Genomic DNA, 23,313 nt, shown 5'->3' on the forward strand with positions numbered 1-23,313 from the left:
AGGCCCCTGACACCTGCATCACAGGTGTTCTTTCTCAAAAAATAAGAGTTCTACGTTAAAACCGCCAAGCACACACTAGCCGTCTATGTGAAAAGATGAGTCACGTTTCGGTTTACACTGCCTCACTCTTCAGCGGGAGCCCTGAGCTTGCCAGGCCCCATGCTTCTCCTTCAGACGACGTCTATCCCTCTCTAATCGGACACTGGGCCAACCTCTGCCCCCACAAGCCTTTCTTAAGTCACCCTTGGGGGGCTCCCACGTGTCTCCCACAGTCCTCGTTGTTAAAAACTAATACTAATGGTGAGGATGACCACGTTAATGAGAGGCGGTCACTGCTCGCCGGGCGCTGTGATAAGTGACCCACACAACTCATTTAGTCCTCACAAGAGCTTTATCAGATCAGAACTATTATCGCCCCCATTTTACTGAGGAGGAAACTGAGGCACAGAGAGGTTAAGTGCCTTTCCCAAGGCCACACAGCTTGGGCAGAGCAGGGATTCCAATCCAGACAGCCTGCTTCAGAGTCTATGTGTGTAACCATGGGGCCACACAGCCTCTCATTTCGAGAGAATTCATGGGTTTGTTAAAACCATGCCTGGCACGGGCTCCTCTGCTCTCAGGCTTCTTATCCACAGAAGCAGGAGAGAAAGCTCCTGACCGCACAGTGTGTTTGTATGCTGCTGGCCAAATCCTGCCACTGTGTTTTCCGGTGAAAGGAAAGGATTTTGCCAAAATCCATGTCATGCCTTTCTCCACCCTCCCCCCAGTGTGTCCTTACATCCACCTAAAATTACTTCTTTTAACAACAGGCTGCAACTCACAAAATCAAAAAGAAACAGCTCTCGGCTGGAGGACCCGGCATTCCTAAGAATGCAGTTAACCAGCATCTGACTTATTCAGTAAAGATGTCGGAATCCTGAAGTCAGGACGAAGAAGACTGGGGGGCCAGCAGCTGGCTGGGATGCCCCCAGAAGAAGGTCCTGGCGGCTCGGGCTCCCAGGAAATGGCGCAGGGGTCGGGCGTGGGGGCAGGATTTGCGCCGGGCCTTGTTAAAAATGTGCCCGCTGGTCACCGTCCGCTGTGGGCAAGACCCTCCCAGAGCGGAGCAAAGTTCAGCCTGTCTGAGCAGCTCGCGTTCTGACGAGTCTGGTTCCGACGGCTGGTTAACATCTCTCCGTTGAATTTTAACATGAAATATCTTTTTGACGCAGCAAGGAGCGTGCAGTCCCTTTGGTGGAGGAAGGCCAGATTCGCAGGAGCGGCCAGGCGCATGAAAGGGAAGGAGCACAGAGGGGCGGCTCCCCAGCGCGCTCCTTGACCTACTTAGAGCCGATTTGTTCCATGGGCCAGAGGAACCTGGGGCCGGGGGCTCCTGCGAAGCCGAAATAAAGGGGGCTGTGGTCACGGTCATGGCTGCTCGCACACGGGGGCCAATTAAAGCCACAATATTCTCACCCTTAAGCCCTGGCCATCTGCCCGAGGTGGTGCCCAGCCAGCAGCCCGCGGCCATCCTCCTCGCCAACCTCCCTCCCCACATGGCCCCTGCTGGGGCAGTAGGTACATGCGGGTGGCCGGGCCTCACCTGCTCCCACGGGTCAGCAGCCTTGAGGCTGGAGGAGGATGCACTTCAAGCCAGCCGATGCCCGTGACTGCACTGGAGTGACACCAGGGACAGGAGGCAGGGGTGGTGTGGATGCCGGGCACCAGGCAGGTGCCCCCCGCAGTGCAGCAGACACGGGAATGGGCGACTCCAGATATTGCTGGGGGACGGCTGCTTTTCTGTCCGGGAAAACCTTTCCCTGGGCCTTTTGGCTGCACACAGGCGAAGCTAGAATCTGGTCCAGAGGGAAAGGAGGCCGAGCCGGCCGTGTCGGGAAGCAGAGGGGTCTTCCCTGGGCACCAGGGGGCTATGAGAGAGACGGATATGAGGCTACCTCTGGGAAGCGGCTGCTGATCGGAGTGGGCGGGACCCCAGTGAGACGGACAGGGGCTCAGGCAGCGATGTCTCCCAGACAGCGGTCAATGGCTTCTTGGCGTCCCCCTTGCTACCCACAAGCCTTCCGCCAACCTCGGAAGTTATAAACAGAAACACTGGCGCTGGACCGTCCCAACGCTGCCACAGAGTAGCTGTGTGACCTAGATTCACCTCCCCGAGCCTCAGTTTCCACCTCCGTAAAAATGGGTACAAGAGTGGTATGTCTGGAAGGACAGTTGGAAGGATGAGGACGTAGGATGGTGCCCAACACACAGTAAGGACTCACATAGGGAATCCAGAGAAGACAAACTCAGAGACACGGAGAGTAGAGAGGTGGTGGCCCGGGCCTGGGGGGTGGGGAGAGGTTGGTCAAAGGCACAAACTTCCTGTTACGAGATGCATGAATTTGGGACCTAATGTACGGCATGGTGATTATAGCGAACAACACCGCGTCATATGCTGAATGTTGCTAAGGGAGTAGATCTTCAATGTTCTCACCATAAAAAGAGATGGGAGCTCTGGGAGGGGATGGAGGGGTCGCTGGGACTGTGGTGGGATGCAGTGACTCATACCAGTCCTCAGGAAGCCTAGGAGCCCGGCTCCTCCAGCAGGCGGGGCTGGAGAGGGACAAGCTGGGAGGGAGCGGGGGTTTGGATGGCTGGGGTACGGTGTCGGCACTCAGGGAGAGAAAACAGCAAACAGGGAAGACGGGGCAATTCAGGAGAGAGTCCATGCTCCGTGGGGCGAGGACCTCGGAGCCAAAGCAAAGTCTTCAAAGACGGGCTGGGGAGAGAGGGGCTCCGGGTGCCTTGGCCGGGTCTCTGGAGCACTAGGGAGCCATTGAAGGCTTTGAGCAAGGGTGACACACTGGAGGCTGGCAGACGCCTTCAAAGGGGCCAACCCAGAGCTCCCTCACAGGAGCGCCGGCCCACCTCAGAGAACCAGCCCACGGAGAGGAGGGAAGGGAGGAGGGCGGAGGCTCTGATGCACGCTGATACTGTGTCCCAAGTTCTGGGGACCCTGGAGGGACTGAGCAAACCCGGCTGGCTCTGGCTGCCGCCTCCTCCAGCCGCCAGCCTGGATTCAGCCTGGATTCCACAGCCCTGCTGGCCCCGCCCCCTGGGAATTTGCTGAGTCAGCGACAGTAAGCACTGCTGCCTCCACTTTGTCCTGCCTGGCCGGGGACCACAGGCAGCAGCTGTCACTGCAGGACATCGGGGGCTGGGAGGAATCACAAAAAACCCACAGCACAATTCCGCCGGAAAGTCCACAGTGCATCACCAGGTCCAAAACACAACCATGTTGATGAACACATATATATATGTTTTTGTGGGTATTTTTCTTGTGTGTGTGTGAGGAAGATTGGCCCTGAGCTAACATCTGTTGCCAATCTTCCTCTATTTTATGTAGGACACCACCACCGCATGACTGGATGAGCAGTGTGTAGGTCTGTGCCCAGGATCTGAACCTGCAAACCCCAGGAGGCCGAAGTAGAGCGTGCGAACTTAACCACTACACCACCGGGCTGGCCCCTTGCTTTGTTTTTTTAATAAAGTTTGTTTCGGTCAGAGAGCCACACACAAGGGGGCGGAGCTGAGACGCGAGGGTGAGTGGCTCGCCCACGGCCCTCGGTGATGACAAGGGGACGGCGAACTCAGAGGATTCAGTGCGCACCTCACCTGTGCGTCTCATCGTCCCGCAGACCGTTAGCGGTCAGCTTGAGATCCCATCCTTGTCTCCAAAAACCGTTAACAAGTGATTAAAGAAGACAGTTGAGGTGATGTAAACAAACTTTAATACTTCATGAAGGAGACAGCCTCCACCGGGAGAATTACAAAACGGGGCAGAGGCTGGAAGCTTCCATAGGATAAAGACTCAAGAACAAGGAGGAGAAAAACAGAAAGGAGCTGTTGGCTGGGGCCACACAGTCACCCTTGATTCGGGGGAGAAGGAACAAGGAAATAAGTAGAGAGCCTGGAGCTGGCTTGGCGTTTGGGGATTGGCTGGCTGGACAGACCGCATTTCTGGTCACACAGAGCGCTGACAGGAACACTATTGTATAAGTTTCGCTTTGCCAACATGGCGGAGTGGTCCCATCTTGGGCCTAGAAAGTCATTTCAATAGGCCCCTAAAATTAAGGGGTTGGGTTAAAGTCTAGCATTCGGAGAAGAGGTCCTGGAAGATGCGAGTTGTCCCAAAGACAGGGAAGACAGAGAAAGAAGAGGACCAAGGACTGAGCCCCGTGCGCCTCGGCAGTAAGAGGGCAGAGAAAGAACCAGAAAAAGGGACTGAGAAGCGGCTGGTGCCGGGTGGGCCCTGGAGTCCCAGGGGAGAAAGTCTTATGGAAGGAGAAGGGCAAGAGGCTGTGACAGCCCAAGTAGGATGAGGACGGAAAAAGCCACTGGACTCAGCAGCGGGGACGTCACTGGTGGCGGTGGAGTGACAGGGCAAAAAACTCGATGGGAATGAACCCAGAAAAGAATGAGAAGAGAGACATTGGAACTGAGTGTCGATAGGGCTTTTGTGGAATTGTACTGTAAACAGAAGCAGGAAAGGGCAGCTGGAGAGAGCAGAGGGGTTGAAAGAGAGGGGGGCTTTTTTGAGGATTGAAGAAAAAAACCCAGCCAGTTTGTATATTGATGGGACGTATGCAGTAGGGAGGGGAAGATAGACGCCAAAGACAGAGGGGAGACCTGAGCAGGTGGAGGGATGGGCTGCAGGGCACACAGTGAGGGGTTCACTGTGACGAGAGGGACCATGTAGGGCATCTACAGTGGCAAGATGGAAGGCAGAATGTGGGCACCAAGGCAGGTGGGCTGGTGAGAGAATTAGACTGTTGGCTTCCGATGGCTTCTATTTTCTTAGCGAAATAAGGAGACAGGACATCTATTGAGAGAGGATACAGAAGGAGGGGGGAGTTTGAAGAGAGGAGATGGTATAAGATAGCTCCTAGTTTGTATGCTCAAAGATAAGGCTAACAGAAATAAAATGTACCATTGATGAAACAAGACAGAAGAAAAATAGAGCAAGAAAATGCAATAGATTCCATAGAAAATAGGAACCAGGAAACATGGATTTAAAGGGAAATTATGGTATAAAAGAAAACATATCATAAGTCCAAACATGACACTAATCCCAATAAACGTGAACAGGTTAGAATCACTAGGTAAAAGTCAGAGGCTTTTTGCTTGGATTTCACAAAAAGACGTGTTAAGCTCAGTTTGTAGCCCGGGCTGATGAAGCTGAACGTACCCGTGACCCAGAGTCTAGAAGTATGACACCAAGCTGCTGATAGTGGTGATCACGGGCTGGTTTAGGAGTTCCGGAGAGATTTTTGTTTTCTTTACACCTTTCAATATTTTCTGAATTTTTTGGAAGGTGTGTACATTCATTTTATAATCAGAAAAAAAAAAAATAGAAGCTATTTTTAAAACCAGCTGAAGCAAATCTTCATGGAACCTTCATTTGCTGTCCAAATGAGCAATGGGTTCCAAAGATGCTCTAAAGAAGGGTCCCTGCCCTCCAGGAATTGGCTGGAAAGGAGACCAGCTGGACAGTAGCAGAAGGGTGCAGGGTAGTATGAAGGCAGGGTTCCACTGCTGCCTTTGAGCCCCTGGTAGAGGCAGGAATAAGCAAGGAGAGCCTCCTGGAGGAGGAGGCGCTTGCAGTGCAAGCAGGATGCAGCCCAAGGGTGAGCATTCCAGGCTGGGGGAGCCAGCACAGGGTGCATGCGGGAAGTGGTGGGTGAGTCGGGGCACAGAGGCCAGGGAGGTGAAGAGGTTGTCCTTGGTGAGCTATGTGGATAGGCAGCGGGAAGGACAAAAAGAAGCAGGTGGGAGGGCAGTTATTCCTAAAATGGGCGGCCTTGTGCCCAAAGCACGTGAGTACAAATGGCCGGGTTGCCATCATTGCTCCATTGCCCACCGTCTACCTGCCACATGTTACACATACACGCACACACATACGCACACACTCCTGCACACACGTTCATCCAGTGTGGTCTTTTCTGCTGCTTCGTGGTCTCTGGCCCTTCAGCCTGGAGAATTAACTGTCACAACCAAGGGGGACTCTCTTGGCCCTGGTTCAATCTTTCTTGACCGCCCCTACCCAGCATGCATTGCTTCCCCCCCGGCCCCAGCCCGGCCATGGGAGGCATCGGCCAGCTGCTGAGAGGCAGCTCCCCGGCTTTTAAACAGATTCGACAGGAGAGATTTGCAGTTGGGTGACAGGTTGAAGGGGCAGGAGCAGAGGAGGTGCAGGGAAGGGATGGCTGCGGAGAGGGAGTGGGGAGAAGCAACGAGTAGGGCTTGGCCACTGGCGGGATGGGGAGGCGGGGAGCAGGAGGCATGAAATGAGACACTGAATTCGGGAGTGGATGTGGGGAGGGACAGAGATCTGGGGGTGGCTTTGGGTTCAACGAGCTTGAGGAGCCCGCAGGGTGTCTGGTGACGTTGGGAAGCCCCATCGAGGGCTCAGGAGAGGGTGACAGGGTGACAGCAGGCGATAGGAGTGAGGGGCCGTGGGCTGGAGCTGGGAGGCGTGGGGTCCGATGGCTGCTGGTGACGCGGGCCTCACAGTGCTCGGGATGTCGCTCCAGACTCATACCAGCCCCCGAGTTACGAGGATCCCCGGGGGGTGCGTCTCCTGGGTCAGCTCACGGCGTGGGCACAGCCACCCTGCGAGCCAGGCAAGGGCACTGAGGGGTGGCAGCAGCCCCACAGAGTCCCAGGGCAGAGCCCAGATCCCCCCCATCGACAAAGATCGGGCCGCTCCTTGCCAGGCTCCCAGCCCACACAGGGCAGGAGCAGCTGCCCTCTCACATTTGAGTCGCCCTCCGAGCCGGGTTAAACTGACTGAGACAATGATTACTAACCCCTCTGCCGTTAAGTGCCACCTGGTCACAGTTTAATTCATCTGGGTGACTTCAGTCTCCGCTCTCCCCATTTCCCAAATTCAGCTTTTCCCGGAGTTCCAGGGGCAGCTGCATCTCTGGGGAGAGGCTGGTGGCTTTAGGGTCACAGCTCGAAGCCTCTGGTCCCAGTCGGAGCCACCCCGAGTGACGGCTGCCGGGTGGGTGCTGAGAGATCCCCGGCCCCGAGTCAGCGACGCCGGGGGCTGCTGCCATGCCCCAGGCTGCCCGGCTGGCACAGCAGGTGTTGCCGCGGGGGAAACAGGCCCCTCGCCTGGGTCCGTTGGCCCTGGGCCGGCCTCTGTGAAGCGGGCACCTCCACTGGGCCCCCTGGGCGGGCTCCATGGCCTTTTCTGAACTCCTGGACCGAGTGGGCGGCCTGGGCAGGTTCCAGGTTCTCCAGACGGTAGCCCTGGTGGTCCCCATCGTGTGGCTCACCACTCACAACATAGTGGAGAACTTCTCGGCCGCCGTGCCCAGCCATCGCTGCTGGGTGCCCCTCCTGGACAACAGGACTGCCCAGGCCAGTGCCCCCGGCGCCCTGGGCCCTGAGGCCCTCCTGACCGTCTCCATCCCACCGGGCCCCAACCAGGGGCCCCACCAGTGTCGCCGCTTCCGCCACCCACAGTGGCAGTTCCTGGACCCCAACACCACGGCCACCAACTGGAGCGAGGCCGCCACGGAGCCATGCGTGGACGGCTGGGTCTGTGACCTCAGCATCTTCACCTCCACCATCGTGGCCGAGGTAAGGGCCTCCCCTGACACCCTCCCCAGGTCCTGGCAGCTTAGAGGCCAAAGTCACAGCTCACAGTTGGCTGGACTCAAAATAGTCCAGGCCCAGGAGGGACCCTCCTCAGGCCTCATTCTCGTGGGTTTCCTGCCCCTCCTGGGCCACATGGCCCCACAGGGGTGCTGGTGGCAGGAATCAGCCTACAGACAGACATCAGCCCTGGGCTCGTGGGAGAGGGGGCAGCACCAAGAATGGGCGCCCTGGACACCCAAGTGAGCCCTGCTGCCACTGACGAGCTGTGACTCAGGCAGCTCCAGGACCCCATTTCCACTGCCTGTCACAGGGGGACTCGGAGAAGAGTCACTGTATTCCCAGAGGCCACTGCAGGAGGCACGTCAGACAAATCTGGGGAAGCGGGAGGGGCAGCCATCCCAGTCAGCGAGAAGGGGCCTCTCTGGAAAGAACCAGAAGGAAGCGGCCTGGGTCTCGGGGGTGGGGAGGAGGTGCCAGCTCCCGGCGGCTGCTGCTGAGTGGGCGAGGCAGGGGAGGGCGTGAGGCTAGAGAGGGCAACAGGGAGCCATGGAGGGGCTTGGGCAGGGGTGACAGCCCTCGCCATCCCACAGGGCCCTGCCCTATGGCCCTACAGGTCATGGGGCTGGACACCCATCCCCGGCTCCCAGGAGCCTTCCCATCGCTCTCTGCCCCTCCTACCTGGCTCTCCTCTCCCACCAGTGGGACCTGGTGTGCGACTCGCAGGCCCTGAAGCCCGTGTCCCAGTCCATCTACTTGGCTGGGATCCTCGTGGGAGCTGCCGTGTGTGGGCAAGTCTCCAACAGGTGAGTACCCCCGGGCCAGGCAGGCCCCGTTTTCCCTCACTGCCCCTGCTCTCCTGCCCCCAGCCCTGACTGGCCCCGAGCTGGTCTCTCGCAGCCACGTCTGAGGAGAAAGCTCTCTGCTTGCAGTCGGAACGCCTGTGTGTGCATCTCGCTCCTGACACCCTTCGGCTGTGCTGCTGAGCAAGGCTCATACCCTCTCTGGGCCTTGGTTTCCCCGACTCTTCCTCTATGCTTGTGGAAGGTCATTGTTCTAATCAAACATTCACTGCTCATGGAGCAGCCCGGTGGCACAGCGGCTAAGTGCGCACGTTCCACTTTGGTGGCCCGGGGTTTGCTGGTTCAGATCCCGGGTGCGGACACGGCACTGCTTGGCAAGCCATGCTGTGGCAGGCGTCCCACATACAAAGTAGAGGGAGATGGGCACGGATGTGAGCTCAGGGCCAGTCTTCCTCAGCAAAAAGAGGAGGATTGGCAGCAGATGTTAGCTCAGGGCTAATCTTCCTCAAAAAAGAAAATTTACTGCTCAAACCTGCTCAGCCACATGCCTGCCTTCAGCCACTGCTTGAGTACTCCTGAAGACAGGGAGCTCATTTCCTGTTGAGAGAACCTTCATGCCCACCTGGGCCATGAGGACTCTGTCTGTGCTCAGGAGCCCTCCATGGATGAGGAACGTGGGTCTGGCCCCGGGTATCGCTTTGGCATCCACCTCTGCTCAGTGGGCAACACGAGGTGGTTCGGGTGGTCCAGAGCCCCGTGGCTGACGCCATGGCACGCCACGGACCCACACCCTCCTGTGTGTGTGTGCGCAGGCTTGGGCGCAGGCCGCTGCTGACCTGGAGCTACCTTCAGATGGCCGTGTTGGGCACTGCTGCTGCCTTCGCTCCCACGTTCCCTGTGTACTGCCTGTTCCGCTTCCTGGTGGCCTTTGCCACGGCGAGCGTCATGATGAACACTGCCACCCTCGTAGGCGCCCCCGAGCCGGGGCCGTGTGGGCGAGGCTCGTGCAGGCTCCCGGCTGACCCGCGCACTCTCCTTGCAGTGATGGAGTGGACATCGATGCAGGCCTGAGCCTCGACAGTGACTGTGAATGCCCTGGGCTTCAGCTTCGGCCAGGTCCTCGTGGCCCCCGTGGCCTGCGGTGTGCGTGATAGGGTGCCGCTGCAGCTGGTGCTGTCTGCCCCCTTCTTCCTCTGCTTTGTGTACTCCTGGTGGGTGCCACCTCCATCCCCCTCCTCAGAGGAGACCCTGCCCACCCTCCACCCTGGGGGCAGAGGCTGGGGATGTGGGAGGCCAGGGGAACAGGGCGGGAGAGGAACCCTGGGAGCCTGGCACAGCGGGTGGCCACAAGCCCGCCACACTCCAACCCAGGGTGCAAATGCCAGAGACGCTTCTCCTTCCCTGCTCCTCCCAGGTCCCTCCCTCTCCCTTATTCGTCCTTCTCCCTCCCCATTCCGTCCTGTCACCTCTTGGTCCTTTCTCCTCTCCTGTCGCTACTTGCTTTGGCAGGTGTGCCTCCAGACACATTTTCTGAGCCCCTCCTCTGTGCCAGGTGTGGCAGCATAGGCCAGGCTGTGAGGTGGGATGCAAAGATACAACACACACACACACACACACACACACACACACACCCCACTCCCAGCACACACAGCCACAGTCGGCCGTACATACTGACATTGTTACTAAAGAACTGGGACCATGACCCAGTGGTCAGAGGGAACCCCTGGTCCCCTAGACAGAACTGACAGATATGGCAAGTTAGGAAATGTCTGCACAGCCCTTAAATAAACCAGGCATGGCCCTTGCCAAGTGCCTGGCACATTGTAGGTATAGAGTAAATATTTGTTGGATGGATGTCTGGATGGATAGATGATAGGTAGATAGATAGATGAGTGGATGGGTAGGTGAATGGATAGATAGATAATAGATAGATAGATGAGTGAGTGGATGGGTGGATGGATGGATGGGTGAGTGGGTGGGTGGGTGGCTGGGTGGATGAATGAGTGGGTAGGTGGATGGCTAGTTAGATAGATAGATAGATAGATAGATAGATGGATGGTTGGATGGTTGGATGGATGGATGGATGGATGGATAGATGGATGGATGGATGGATGGGTAGATGAGTGGATGGATGGATGGATGAGCAGATGAGTGGATGGATGGATGGATGGATGAGTAGATGAGTGGATGGATGGATGGATGGATGAGTAGATGAGTGGATGGATGGATGGATGAGTAGATGAGTGGATGGATGGATGGATGGATGGATGAGTAGATGAGTAGGTGAGTGGATGGATGGATGGATGGATGGATGGGGCCCTTCAAGGCAGGGCTGAGCTTGGTTCATTCACACACAGGCACAGCACTTAGTAGTCACTTGGCCGTTGAGGCCATGGGACAAGGGAGCACAGCAGAGGCCCAGGGGAGGACGGGGTGCCGGCACCCACACTAGGAGGAAAGCTGGCTCCACGAATCTCTCCCAGCCCAACAGCTCAGAGCAGAAAAGCTCTTAAAATGAAGGCTTTAAAAGTAATTTGCAGTCACTTTCCAATTACATCTCATGCAGTGGCTCTGAGAGGAGGCAATCCTGCGTGACAGGTGGCCTTCTGGGATGGCAGATGGACCCCAAAGCAACAGGGTGGAGGGTGGAAGGTGAAGGTTGGTGGTGCAGATTCCGCGGCACCCCTCCCGGCTCTTAACCCTGATGCTGGCTCATGGGCCTGAACCTCACTTTTCTTGGCAGACACCCCACCCAGGTGCTGTGTGAGTGCCCACACTCGCTCACTACTTCCTCACTTCAACAAATAACCACTGAGCGCCCACCGTGTGCAGGGCATTGGCTGATGCTGAGTGTGACAGCAATGAGACAGGGTCACTGCCTGTGTGGAGCTCACAGGAAATGCCATACATGACGGCACCACAAGCCATGCTTAGGGACTGACGAATAGCAGGGATGTGAGCATCTGAGGCTGGGGCCCCTCTGCCCCTTGAACTCCTGCCAGCTTCTCTTAAAAACCAATTTCTCTTCCTGAGAAGTGTCTGCACAGGCCGTCCCCACTTCTTCCCTCGCAGTCTCCTTGAACCCACCCCAATCGGGCTTCACCCACCTATAACCCTGCCACCATCGCTTGGCTCCCACCTTGCTCGGCCCCTGCAGCACACAGCGGGGATGCTCTGTCCCCAAAGGACCTCGCCTGTGGCCCCAGCTCTGACTCCCTCCAAATGCTGCAAACCTCAGTCCCCTCTTCAGTCTGACCCCTCCCCGGCCTCCAGCCTCGTGTTTCCAACTGTCTGTGGGACATCTCCGTTATTGCTGGCTCGGCATCACAGACCTAACGTCTCCTTCCCAAGGCTTCCTCACCGTTGGGAGCAGCCCCCACCCCCAGGCACTGGAGTCAGTGGCGCCGTGACACCACCCTCCCCCTCACCGGCCCCACTCCAAGTCCAGCAGCTCACGGGCTCTGGTCAACTCTTCCTCTGATGTGCACTTTGAGTCCCCCTTCTCCGCCCTGTTCTGCACACCCTGAAGGACCTCAGAGTGGGTGTGGAGCAGGCAGCCCCGCCCCTGGCTGCTGCTCACAGGGGAAGGCTCTCTGGCTGGGGGGCCTGCGTGAGCAAAGGCCTGGGGGCAGGAGCACATGCAGAGTGCCGGGCACTACAGGGGACTCAGCGGCTGGGCCGGACGGTGCAGGGGGTCTGGGCTTGATGCCGAGGGCCATGGAGCCAGGTTAGCGTTAGGGACGGGGTCCTGCCATGTGGAGGGGGAGCTGGGATGCGTGGGGCGGACTGGCATCCACGAGGTGGCAGCTGTTGTCCTGGTGTGGGCGAAAGGGCCAAAAGTGAGGCAAGGGCTGCAGGGCTGGTCGGCTGCAAGGGGCGCCAGAGGTGACGGGAATCGGTGACTGACTGGGCGCAGGTGGAGGGGGCTGGTGATGTCAGGACCAGAGACCAGCCCCAGGCCTGAGCCCCCCGGGTGGGTATGAAGTTGTTTGCACGGAGGAGCCAGCTAGGGCAGGAAGGCGCGGCCGTGGAGGTGAACAGGAAAACCGTGTGACACTGTGACATCGGGGAGGTGCTGCACAGTGGGGGACCCTGGCGGGCTGGTAGCCTATTGTGAGCTTGGGACTATGATCCTGTAGCCACTGAGGGGTCCGTACTGCACACAGGCTCACCCAGGCCTGGTCCCCGCGTGAGGCAGAAGGAGGGCCATGGGGTCAGGAGGGAGGCAGGAAGGAGAGAACAGAGATCCCAACCCCCACTCAAAGGAGGGAGGAGGCAGGAAGGGGGGCCTCGGGGGAAGGAAGGCATCTGAGATGGCATGGCTGCCACACGCCATAGTGCCCCTCACTGCCCACCCACTGACCTCAGCCGCCTGAGCCTGGGGCCTGGGGGCACCAGTGAGGCCACTCCCTTGTGCGGAGGGGGACAGAGGGGCAGTGAGGCTCATGCAGGCCAGCCCTGGGGGCCACTCCACATTCCTCCCTCGCCCCCCGCAGAGTGTGCACGATGGCTGCTGTCACAGGCAGGCTGGAGCAGGGCCTGCGGGAGCTGCAGAGGGTTGTTGCCATCAAGGGGAAGAGGGCAGCGGGGGACGCGCTGACGCCGAAGTGAGGCGAGGCCAGGCCTTCCCCCAGGGCTCGACCCTCAAACCCTCTCCTGTCCCCGCACAGGGCCCCTGGGAGACCGACCAAGGGCCCCGGCCTCCCAGGATGAGGGTCTTGGGTGGGGCGGAGGGCCTGCCTGGTGCCCCCAGTGCTGACATCTCCCCACCGCTGCTGCCCCCAGGTCTTGCTCTCAGCCATGCAGGAGGAGCTGAGCGCCAGCCAGGGTCCTGCCAGCCTGGGCACCCTGCTCTGCACGCCTGGACTGGGCCTCGGGATCTGTGTCTCCACTCTGTGCTGGTAGATGCCCTTCGACCTCCACCCTGCTTGGGCCCCAGACTCTGCCTCTGGCACCCTCGGGGCAGCCGGGTAACCTGGAATCAGGGCTCTGGCTGACATCTAGCCAGGGAGCCTCTACTGGCTCTCTGTTGGTCCCCTTGCCCTGAGAGCACCTCCAGGACAAGGCCGGCAGCACTGGCACTTCCCCTCTGTCAGTCAGGCTCCCAACAGGGCACATCCCAGGCCAGGCGGGCTCAGGTAGGGCACAGTCGATGGAAGAGATTAATTAGGAGGATTCATAACAAAGGCACCAGGAGAGCTAAAGAGCCCAAGAGGCGGAGGAGGGAATCAGAGAACTCAGTGGCAGAAACACACGTCCACCCTAGTTTGGAGGGACCAGGGAGGAAGGAGGGATATTGTCAGAGCCCAGGAGCCACGGCCACCCAGCAAGGACTGAAACCACCGAGGCCACAGGAGGGAGGGCCTGCTCAGTGGAAGCTGGAGCCCTGCAGGGGACACAGTCACTGCCAGACATGACACTCAGACAGAGGGAGGGAGGAATACCCCTGCTTCTCCCCTGGTCCTGCCTCCAGCTTCTCACCAGTGCCTCCCGTTGGCCCAACCTAATGAGGAGTGGCATTGCAAGGGAACGTGGGAAATGTAGTCTACAGAGACCACACCCCGCCACAGAGTCGGCAGGAGAGGGTGGAAATGAGTGTGAGAACAAACAAGTAAGTGAGTTGCCCACTCCCCAGCCTGACTCCACCTCCCCCACCCCCAGGTTCAGCACAGGCTTCACCTTCTACGGCCTGGCCCTGGCCCTGCAGGCCCTGGGCGGCGATGTCTTCCTGCTCCAGTTCTTCATCGGGGTTGTGGACATCCTGGCCAAGATCGGCACCCTGCTGCTGCTGAGCCATCTGGGCTGCAGACCCGTGCAGGCGGCGTCACTGGTGCTGGCAGGGCTTTGCATCCTGGCCAACATGCTGGTGCCCCACGGTGAGTGGGCGGGCCAGGGTGCACACGGCTGTGGCCAGAGGCTCGCTACCTGGGGGGCCTGAGCCAGGAACAGAAAGCCCTGGCCCCCACCTCAGAGGGTGCTGGGCTAGAGCAGGGCCCAGTTAGGAAGGAGGCTGCCGGGCGTCTAGGAGAGGTGGCGGGGGCCTGCACTCGGCAAGAGGAGCTTGGATGGATGGAGAGTGTGGCATCGTGAACAATCGTGGAGAGGAAATAAGAACTCACTGATGGTCTGCAAGTGGAGAGTGGAGGACAGGGAAACGCAGAGGGTCAGGAGGACCCCAGGGTCCAGCTCAGGATGCCTGGGTGTGGAGCAGATCCGGGGGACAGGGAATGTGGCCATGACGTCACTTAGGACACAGTACGTGTGTGAGGTCTGGGTATACCCAAGTGGAACTGACTCATAGACATTTGGAGGGTCAGGGAGAGAGCCCCCCTCTGACCCTGGGCCCCTGCCAACAATCTTGCTAACCCTGTCTCTGTCCACAGCTATGGGACCTGCGCTCAGCCCTGGCCGCGCTGGGGCTCGGCGGGGTAGGGTCTGCCTACACCTGCACCATCGTCTACACTGGCGAGCTCTTCCCCACCATGCTCAGGTGAGGCCGTGCCTGGACCTGAGGAGAGGGGAGCCCTGGGCTGGGAGGGCGGTGTGGGGGTGGCCTTCCCCCAGCCTGATGTTCGCGTCGTGACTCTCTCTTTCATGTGGTCTTGCGGCTGCCCAGGTGCGTCCTGGCCCAGCCTGACCCACTGTGCCTCCCTCGGCAGAGCAGGGCTGGGCCAGAGTGAGAGGTCCAGGCTGTGGGCAGGCAGAGCAGCCCCTCACTGGTGTGTCTGTGCCGGCAGGATGACCGCAGTGGGGCTGGGCCAGGTGGCGGGCCGAATGGGAGGCATCCCGGGGCCTCTGGTCCGGCTGCTGGCTGTACAGAGCCCCTCGCTGCCCCTGCTGTTGTACGGGCTGGTGTCGGTGCTCAGCGGCCTGGCTGCCCTGCTGCTGCCGGAGACTCAGAACCTGCCGCTGCCTGACACCATCCAAGACGTGCAGAACCAGTGAGTGAACCCACCTCCAGAGAACCGAGCACGGGGCGGACCTGGCACCCACCCCCGTCACTGGACAGAGGGAGAAGCAGAGGCCCAGAGACAGATAGGATCTGCCCAGACTCACAGAGCACATCTTTGGGAGGGTGAGTTTCCTGGCTGACAGTGTGGTCTTGGTCCTCTGTTCTTCATTCTGCCACTGGAGGCCCAAATAGCGCAGCGACCTCAGCTCCCCCTCAAGAGAGGTCAAGGGGAAGGGGGTGTATAGCTGTTATAATGGGGAGAGCCGAGGGTGTGATGGCTGCTGTTGGGGGGTCCTCACAGGCCCCAGACTCTACTAACCCCCAGATGGCTATCGAGGCTGTCACTGCCCACCCACACTCCCTCCCACCCTCCATCATGTGCTCAGGGAGCTCAGTCCTGGGCCCCCGAGAGTGGGGCAGCCGTATCTCCTGAGTCCTCAGGATGGACACTCTGCGCCTGTGAGACACAACCCCTCCGTGTCTTCCGGAACAGGGCGGTGAAGAAGGCGACATGCAACACCCGGAGGCACCCTGTCCTGAAATCCACCCATTTTTAAGCCTCCTGGGAAGCCTGCAATGGAACCATGGGAAGAAGCTTCCCTCCTCTCCAGAAGGTAGAAGGAGAGCAAAGGCCTCGATTTCCAGAGGGCCCCAGGGCTGCCTCTCCAGCCCAGCCCAGCCTCTCTCACTGTCTGAGGAGCCACCTTCAACACACAAGGGGCAAAGGATGCTTTGATTGGCAGGAGGCTGCCTGGTGTGCAGTCACCCAACCCTCCCTCTGGCTACAAACAGGAGAGGGGACAGGTTTGGGGGAGGGACTGGCCTGTCGACCCCATGCTCCCCTCCTTGCGGCTCCCTGCCCCGGAGCTCAGAGGCTGCCATCACCCACGGTCAAAACTGCCCCAGCTTCTCGCTCTACTTCAAAGGCTCCGTACCAGCGATGGAGTCTCGGCTCCTCAGCTTCACCCCAAAGGCGGCTCAGACCTCTCTCCACCCCTCTCTACACTCCAGCCACATGGTCACTCCTGCCCAGCCATGTCTTCTGCCAGGAATCACCCTGCCACCTTCCCTTCCTGACAAACTCCCACTCAGCCTCCCAGACGCAGGGCAGTGGTCTCCTCCCAGGGGCCCAGGTCCCAGCCTGAGGCCCTAGTGAAATGCTGACCCACCACTGGGCCACACACCCTTCCCCCACCCGCCAGCCCATGAGTTCCCAGAGGGTTGGGGTGGTCCGCTTCCCCCATGTCCCCAGCTCCCGGGCCAGAGGGGCATCGGCACAAGGGAGATGAGACAATGAATAAAGGAACTGCCCCTCACTGACTCTGGTGATGAGCCCCGAGGGTCTGCTTGGGTTGAGGAGTCCCCACCGAGGTGGCCCTTTCCTAGGCCAGCTTTCCTGCCCCGAGTGCCAGGCGGCAATGGTGGCCCTTTCCAGCCCCTGTTGGGGGTCAGGCCCTGTGCTGGACACGTCAAGGCAACATCTCAGTTCATCTGTCCCTAAATCCTTCAAGGTAGATGGGCCCCATTTTACGGATGGGGAAACTGAGGCTCAGAGAAACTGACCACTCGTGACACAGCTAGGAGGGGCAGAATCAGGGCTGTAGGTCTCCAGAGCCCAGCTCTGGCCACAGAACCCCAACCTGCCCTCAGGCCTCACAATCCAGGGCAGGGACCTCCCCTTCAGAACCAGCCGGGACCCCACAGGGTCCACTGGCACCCCTCATGAGGAAACTGAGGGCAAGGGCTCAGGCAGAAAGGGGTGGACCAGAGTTCCCCCACCCCGGGTGACACAGACTTGGGGGCAGCAGGAGCTGTGTGCTGCCCAGTGGGGTCCCTACCTGCTCCTCTCTGCTGAGCCTCCCCGGAGCTCTGCTCAGGTGGTCTCTGGTCCACCTGTGCCTGTGTCACTTCTTCCAGGCACCTCCGTGGCGGGCTGTGCCCCTCCACATACACACATACGCTCATCAGTGATGTGTACACATGTGCATGCACACACACGAACAGGTCAATGGGAACCAGAAAGTGGCTCCTTGCTTCTGGGAAATGGGGTCACTCCCTGGCCGGGTCTTACCAGCTGCAGCCCCTGGGCATCTGGGGGGGGTCACATCTTTCAGCCATCCGCCTGTGGCCGCCCCTCAGTGAAGATCACCAGGACAAAGGGGTGGGGGCAGGGATTATGTTTGTAAAGATGCCCGAAGGCGAGGTTGTCCCAGCTGGCCGTGGACTTCGTCTTGCCTGTCTGCTGCCCAGCTGCCTTCCTTTCCCTTGCTCAGCACTCTTGGGGCCCCAGGGTGTCCAGAAGCTTCCAGAAGACAGAACCTAGGACTGGTGGGAGACGGCTCCTCCTGTCCCCTGGGGTGTCCTCCAGCTCACCAAGTGGTCAGAGCTGTCCCTCGGCCCACAATCAGAGTGGTCCTGCTCCTGGTCCCTCCAGGTGGTCATGGTCTTCCACACCCCAGGGCCTACTTGCGTCCAAACTGTCACCCCTCACTTAACGGGACCTGGAAGCTGAGAGGTCCCAGGGCCCTGCCTCTCTGGGGCTGCTGGGGAGTGACTGTCATCACCGTGGCCAAGTGGGCGCCCTGCACAGGGAGAAGGGGCCTCCCCAGCAGCAGCTGTGGGTGCTCCAGCTGGGTGTGCCACCCAAATGGCAGGCTTCTGCTTGGGACATGCTCTGTCCTCTGAGGCTCACCAGAGGGGGCTCCTGACCCCAGAAGCCGCTGGGGCACCCCGCACTGGAGGAGCCAAGGGAACTCGGTGTGGGAAAGAAGAGCCCGTCAACCACATTGAGGTAGAGGCCTCAGGCAGTGAGGACAGGAAAGTGGCTCAGGACCACTTGACCATTCTCCTGCCTCCAGCCAGGGCCGCAGCTCACCCAGGACAGGGTGTGTAGAGGGGCAGTGCGGGGTACCACGGGCTCCCTATGTACCCTCAGGAGAGGGCTGAGCTCCCATGAGAGCCCCAGCACTGGCTGAGCTCGTGCCCTCTCCCTTGGGGGTTTGCGTGGCCAGGGCACGTCTTCGAGGTCAAAGGCATCAACCAGATTTTCACTGCAAGTTTCTTCTCCAACCCCTGTCCTTGGTCCCCAACCCCAGGTGGAATCTCCTGACACATCCTTGCATGTATCAACTGTCAGGGAGCGGGGTGCTTGAAATTTCAGCCACCCCCAGAGGCTGGTTGGACTCTCCTGGGGGGTCACCGCCAGGCCAGCCAGATGCCAAGCAGCCCCAGCTCAGGTCCAGATACTAAGTTCAACATCAGATGCACAGGACGAAGGAGCTGAGACCAAGGTGACCATCTCTTAAAGATGGGTAAACTGAGTCAATGGCAGAGTCCGGGAATCTTTCCTCTTAAACCAAGCCCTTGAGTGACGGGAGCTCTTCTCCTCCTTCTGCAGAGAGGAGAACACGCAGAGCCACAGCCACACGGCAATGAGCAAGACTGGGGCCCAGCCTTCCAACCCCTGCACTGTCCCTCTTTCTGGCCCCCTACTCTGACAGACTGGCCATCCTAGAAATTTCTGGAGTAAGGATGTTCCCTTCTTGACACCAAGGAACTCCTGCCTGCCTGTCTCTGTTTTCCTTGGCTAGTGGTGATGGGGGCAGGGGAACCCAAATAAGTCTCCACCCCTCAGACAGACAGCAGCAGCAGCAGACCGAAGGGCACGACCATTGCCAGCACAAGGACAATCCTGGCGAGACTAGCCCAGCTCAGGGCCTCCCCCAGGCTTCTACAGGGGTCAGAGCTGACCTCAGTGATGCCGACCTCAGGCTCCAAGACTGAGCAGCAGGGGCCAAGCAGGGCCCTCGCCTCCCCCAGGTGGCTGGTTCAGGAGGGCAAGGAGAGGCCAAGCCATGGAAATCCATATAGGGGCTGCTGGGGGACCGGTCTCTCACCCATGATAGGACTCTGGGGGAGGACACTTAAGGGCCTCTGGGGGCACACCCCATGGTGGGGAGGGTCCCAAGACAAAAGCATTATCCCAGGATGGAGGAAAGGAGAGGGAGATGAGGCCCACCTGGGCGGGGCTCCTGCAGGCATCGAGCCCAAGGGCCCTGGGAGGTGTCCAGGCCTAAACATGGACCAGGTTAGTGAACTGGGAAATGCCGCAAGAATGAGCCACCCTTAGATGGCAGCTCAGGAAGCAGAATCGGGCGGTGAAGGGTGATGACAAGCCAAGGGCGCGAGAGAGCAGAGGCAGGAAGGGGAGACAAGATCTACCAAGCAGAAGACAGAGGAGACCTGAGTGACAGAAGCGTGGCTGAGTCGCGTCTCATGCGTCCAGCAGCATGGGGGATCCACCACCACCACATGGCCAGGCAGACCCGCCCACACTCTGCTCTCCCAGGACACGTGCACACTTGGTCCTCATGTACAACCCCCACCTGGAGTCTGCTCCTTGCAGCTGAGAGCCTTGACCCATACAGACCTGTCTCTCAGCGGGTCTGGGATGTGGGCCTGTCTAGCATCTTCAAGAAGGAGCAAACCCTGGGGAGGACGCGAACCAGCTCTACGTCCACCTGCAGTGTCAGGAGCCGCCCACAGTCAGCCAGAGTGGATGGGGGGGAGGGGTCTAACCCCTAGAGATGCAGAAGGAGCAGAGACTCTGAAATCAGGCAGAACTGGGGCCAAATGTGGACTCAGCCACCGATTGCCTTGAGACCTTGGACTTGCCACTGAAGCTCCTGTCATCCGGGCATAACCCTGCTTCCCCTGAGGGCTGCGGCAAGGCCAGCACCCTGCACACGCAGCCCCAGGAGGTGCAGGCCCTCCTTAGCCACTAGGGCGCAACACGACGCTCCTGCCTCCGGTCATACTCCGCGCCCTGAAAAGCCAAGGTCATTGCCCACAAACCTGGGGGCTGTTTCCTGCCCCCATCCTCAGCCCAGCGGGGACACTGGCGTTAGACAAAGCCAAGCCGCCCAACGAGCCCAAAGCCATGCTCAACCCAAAGCTTTGGGGGCTACTTACCAGCTCTCCTGGGACCCAGTTTGGGCCCAGACCTCAGTTCAGCGCCAGGGCCAATGTCCTAACAAGCACCCGCCCGGAACAAACGGCACAGGACCATCGGATTTGGAAAGTTTTTGTTTTCTTTTCCCACACATTTCCGGGGTTGGGGTGTTTTCCAAGACTCAGACACATTTGTTAACAAAGAGAGAAAAAAAAAAAAAAAACTGGGGGAGCAGGGAGCCCGTGGGCAGAGAAGCGACCCCAGCAGTCCGCGGGGCGATGCCTCGCTCCCTCTCGTCCCTGCTGCCCGCGCCCAGCGGGTGCCACAGGCTGCTGCTCGCGGGATCTGGATTATTTGTCTTCAATATATATCTGCATTTGCCTTTCCCCTCCCCCCGCCCCCCACCCCTGCTCCTCCAGCAGCTTCCCCGTCAATGCACGTCGCCCGGCGGCACACGACAGAACCGGCCACCCCAGGCCCGAGCCCCTTCCCAGGGCGGCTCCGGGGGGGGGGGCGGGGGGCGTCTGCTCCCGGTGGGCGGAGTCAGGGCGGCCCAGCCCCGCCCACCGCGGGCCGCCCCGCCCACCCTCCAGCCCTTCTCCCACCGACTCTGGAACCCCGAAGGGAGGAAAGGAAGGGAGAAACCAGACACACACAGAAAGGAGGAGTGGGGAGGGAGGGTGGGGACAGAGAGACGCAGCAAGCCTGGGGTGGGGCCTGGAGGGCCTGGGAAGAGAAAGAAGGAAGGCAGGAGGGCCAGAGGGAGGAAGAAGGAAACTTGAGGAAAATTAACAGGACGCGTAGTGGACACTTTACAAAATCCCCAGCCTTCCTTCCCGCCCAACCCCACCAAAATAAAACTACCCCCCTTAAAAAAATAAATCAACCCAGGGCTGTGAGCACGTGCCCTGCCAGGCGGGCGCAGAGCTGAGAGGGACAGACGGCCCCAGGGCTGCCGACGCCGCCGCGCCGCCGGCAGGAGGAAGGGGACGAGCACGGGGTTTTCCTTTTCTTTCTTTCTTTTTTCCTTTTTTTTTTTTTTTTTTTTTTTTTTTGCGTTTCCTCTTCATGAGAGAAGTCTGAGGCTGCCAGGGAGTGAGCGGGTCCCCAGGCCCCGGCAGGGAGAAGGCCGCCCCGTCCTCCCGGGCCCTCCCGGGAGGGGCAGCTGGCAGTGGGGCGCGGTGCCGGGGGGCTCAGACGTAATACTCCTTGTCTTTGTTCTTCTTGGCCTTGCTGGGCGTCTTGGGGGCGGCCGGGGCCTTCTCTTTCACCACCGCCCCATTGCTCTGGGCCGAGTTACTGATGTAGTTTCGGCTCTGGTCCACCTGGTAGGAGCCCTCGTCGCGGTTGCGGTACTTGTACATGGCGTAGAGGAGGATGAGGATGCAGAGCGCCGCGGCCGCCACGATGCCCACCACCATGCCAGTGGTGCTGCTGGACTCCCGGATCACCTCCACTGCGCCCGGCGGGCCCCGCTCCCCGGGCCCCGTGGGGTTGGCTGTGGGCAGATGGGGGAAGCCAGGGGCGGCGGTCACGCCGGGGCGCAGGGGAGGGGGCCTCCGCGGCTCGAAGGACGTGGGGGCCCCGGGCCCCAGGGGCGGGTTCTCCAGCAGGGGCTGCAGCGGGTCTCGGTGGTTCATTTTGCCCGCCGGCAGGTTGGGGGCCGGGGCGGAGGGGGCTAGCAGCACCCCGGGGGCGCCCGTGGCCCCATCTGTCCTGAGGTTGGGCCGGGGAGCGGGTTTGCGGGGTGAGAGGAGGGTGGTGCGGTCCGTGACCAGGGGAAAGGTGGTGTAAAAGTCCTCGTCGTCCGTGGGGGGGAGGCTGGAGTCAAAGACCTCCCCGGAGGCGAAGCCCGAGGCCTCGATGGGCTCCTCGCAGTCGCTGTCGTCCTGCTCGGCCTGGCACGGGCCCCCGGCGGGCGGGCGGCGGGCCGCGGGCGGGGGCAGGGTGTCTTGGGTGGCGCCCACGCCCGTGAGGAAGGGGTAGAAGGTGGGGGGTGGGGGCACGAAGGGGGATCGGGTGGCCACGGGAGGGGGGTCTAAGGAGTCCTCCGTGATAATGGGCAATATTAACTCTCCTCCTAGAACAAGAGACAGAAGAGAAAAGAGAGAGCGTCAGCGCGGGCCGGGGCGCAGGCGGCCGGCACAGAGAGAGAAACAACAGCCTCACACACCCAAATCGGTTCCAATTGGCTTTGGCGGAGACTAGAGCGGGCCGGGCCCGCCCGCCAGCCGGCCGGAGCCCTGCGCTTTAAGCGGGCAGCGGCTCGGATGCCCTGGGCACCCCACGCACGGGCTCTGTGGCTCTCTGAGTTTTGGTCTTTTGTTTGTCTTAAGAAACCAAAAGGAACAGAAAAGAAAGGAAATGGAAAAGAAACGGAAAAAAAAAATCTCTACTGGTTTAAGGCTTTAAAAACAGATACAAGAGCAGCATTTAAACAAACCTAACAACAATATCTTTTAGGGTTTTTTTCTAGATTTTTCTCTTTTTTTGCTTTTGGTTTTTTTTTTTCTTTTGTTTTTAAAAAAGAAGATAGCATACCACGGAATTCAGGCAACTTACATCAACAAATAGGCCGTGTGATTTTAGCATGAAGAAAAAAATTACAAACAGAGCTGTGTAAGCGGGTTCTCCCGAAAAAAATAAGAAAAAACAACTTTTCCGTACAACGTTTTCTGTCTATCTGTTTGGTATCTCCCTCCCTCACTCTTTTCTCCCTGAACATCTTGCTTCCTCCAGAATACTCTCTCTCCTCCCTCACTCGTGCCCTCTCCCCCTCATTAAACACAAAGCTGAAATTTGCACAGTGCAGGCTGGCATGGTGGAATTGTTACCACCACTTGGTGTCAGCGTGTGGGTTGGGGAGGGAGGGAGCAGTGTGAAAGGGGGCTCGGGGAGGAGGTACATGACGGGGGAGCCATGTAGGAATTGCTACATGGGTGAGAGGACTTGGCAGGGGATGG

The 23,313-nt window shown here is 59.5% G+C and overlaps 2 protein-coding genes across 45 annotated transcripts in view; one reads left to right on the top strand and one right to left on the bottom strand.

Annotated features, from left to right (window-relative positions):
• The first annotated feature begins 7,227 nt into the window (after positions 1–7,227).
• On the top strand, positions 7,228–16,715 carry SLC22A12 (solute carrier family 22 member 12). The gene is given in 13 exon segments (XM_001489840.5): positions 7,228–7,629; positions 8,347–8,450; positions 9,260–9,438; positions 9,490–9,658; positions 10,459–10,469; positions 12,944–12,961; positions 12,964–13,064; positions 13,233–13,348; positions 14,109–14,323; positions 14,476–14,477; positions 14,831–14,937; positions 15,185–15,388; positions 15,893–16,715. Coding segments are annotated over 13 exon segments (1,692 nt in total). The 3' UTR covers positions 15,957–16,715.
• A 3,756-nt stretch (positions 16,716–20,471) lies between these two features.
• The window catches only part of NRXN2 (neurexin 2), a 107,873-nt gene continuing 105,031 nt past the window's right edge, over positions 20,472–23,313 (bottom strand). For 27 of the 44 annotated variants that reach the window (XM_070228845.1, XM_070228839.1, XM_070228838.1 and 24 more), the window contains one exon: positions 20,472–22,430. In XM_070228845.1, the coding sequence (XP_070084946.1) occupies positions 21,544–22,430 (887 nt within the window). In that variant the 3' untranslated portion in view covers positions 20,472–21,543. The remainder of the gene's footprint in view (positions 22,431–23,313) is intronic. The other 17 variants (XM_023654345.2, XM_070228857.1, XM_070228860.1 and 14 more) reach the window with 2 other exon arrangements.

The sequence above is a fragment of the Equus caballus genome, chromosome 12 (assembly GCF_041296265.1).
Source record: "Equus caballus isolate H_3958 breed thoroughbred chromosome 12, TB-T2T, whole genome shotgun sequence".
NCBI classification, from domain to species: domain Eukaryota; kingdom Metazoa; phylum Chordata; class Mammalia; order Perissodactyla; family Equidae; genus Equus; species Equus caballus.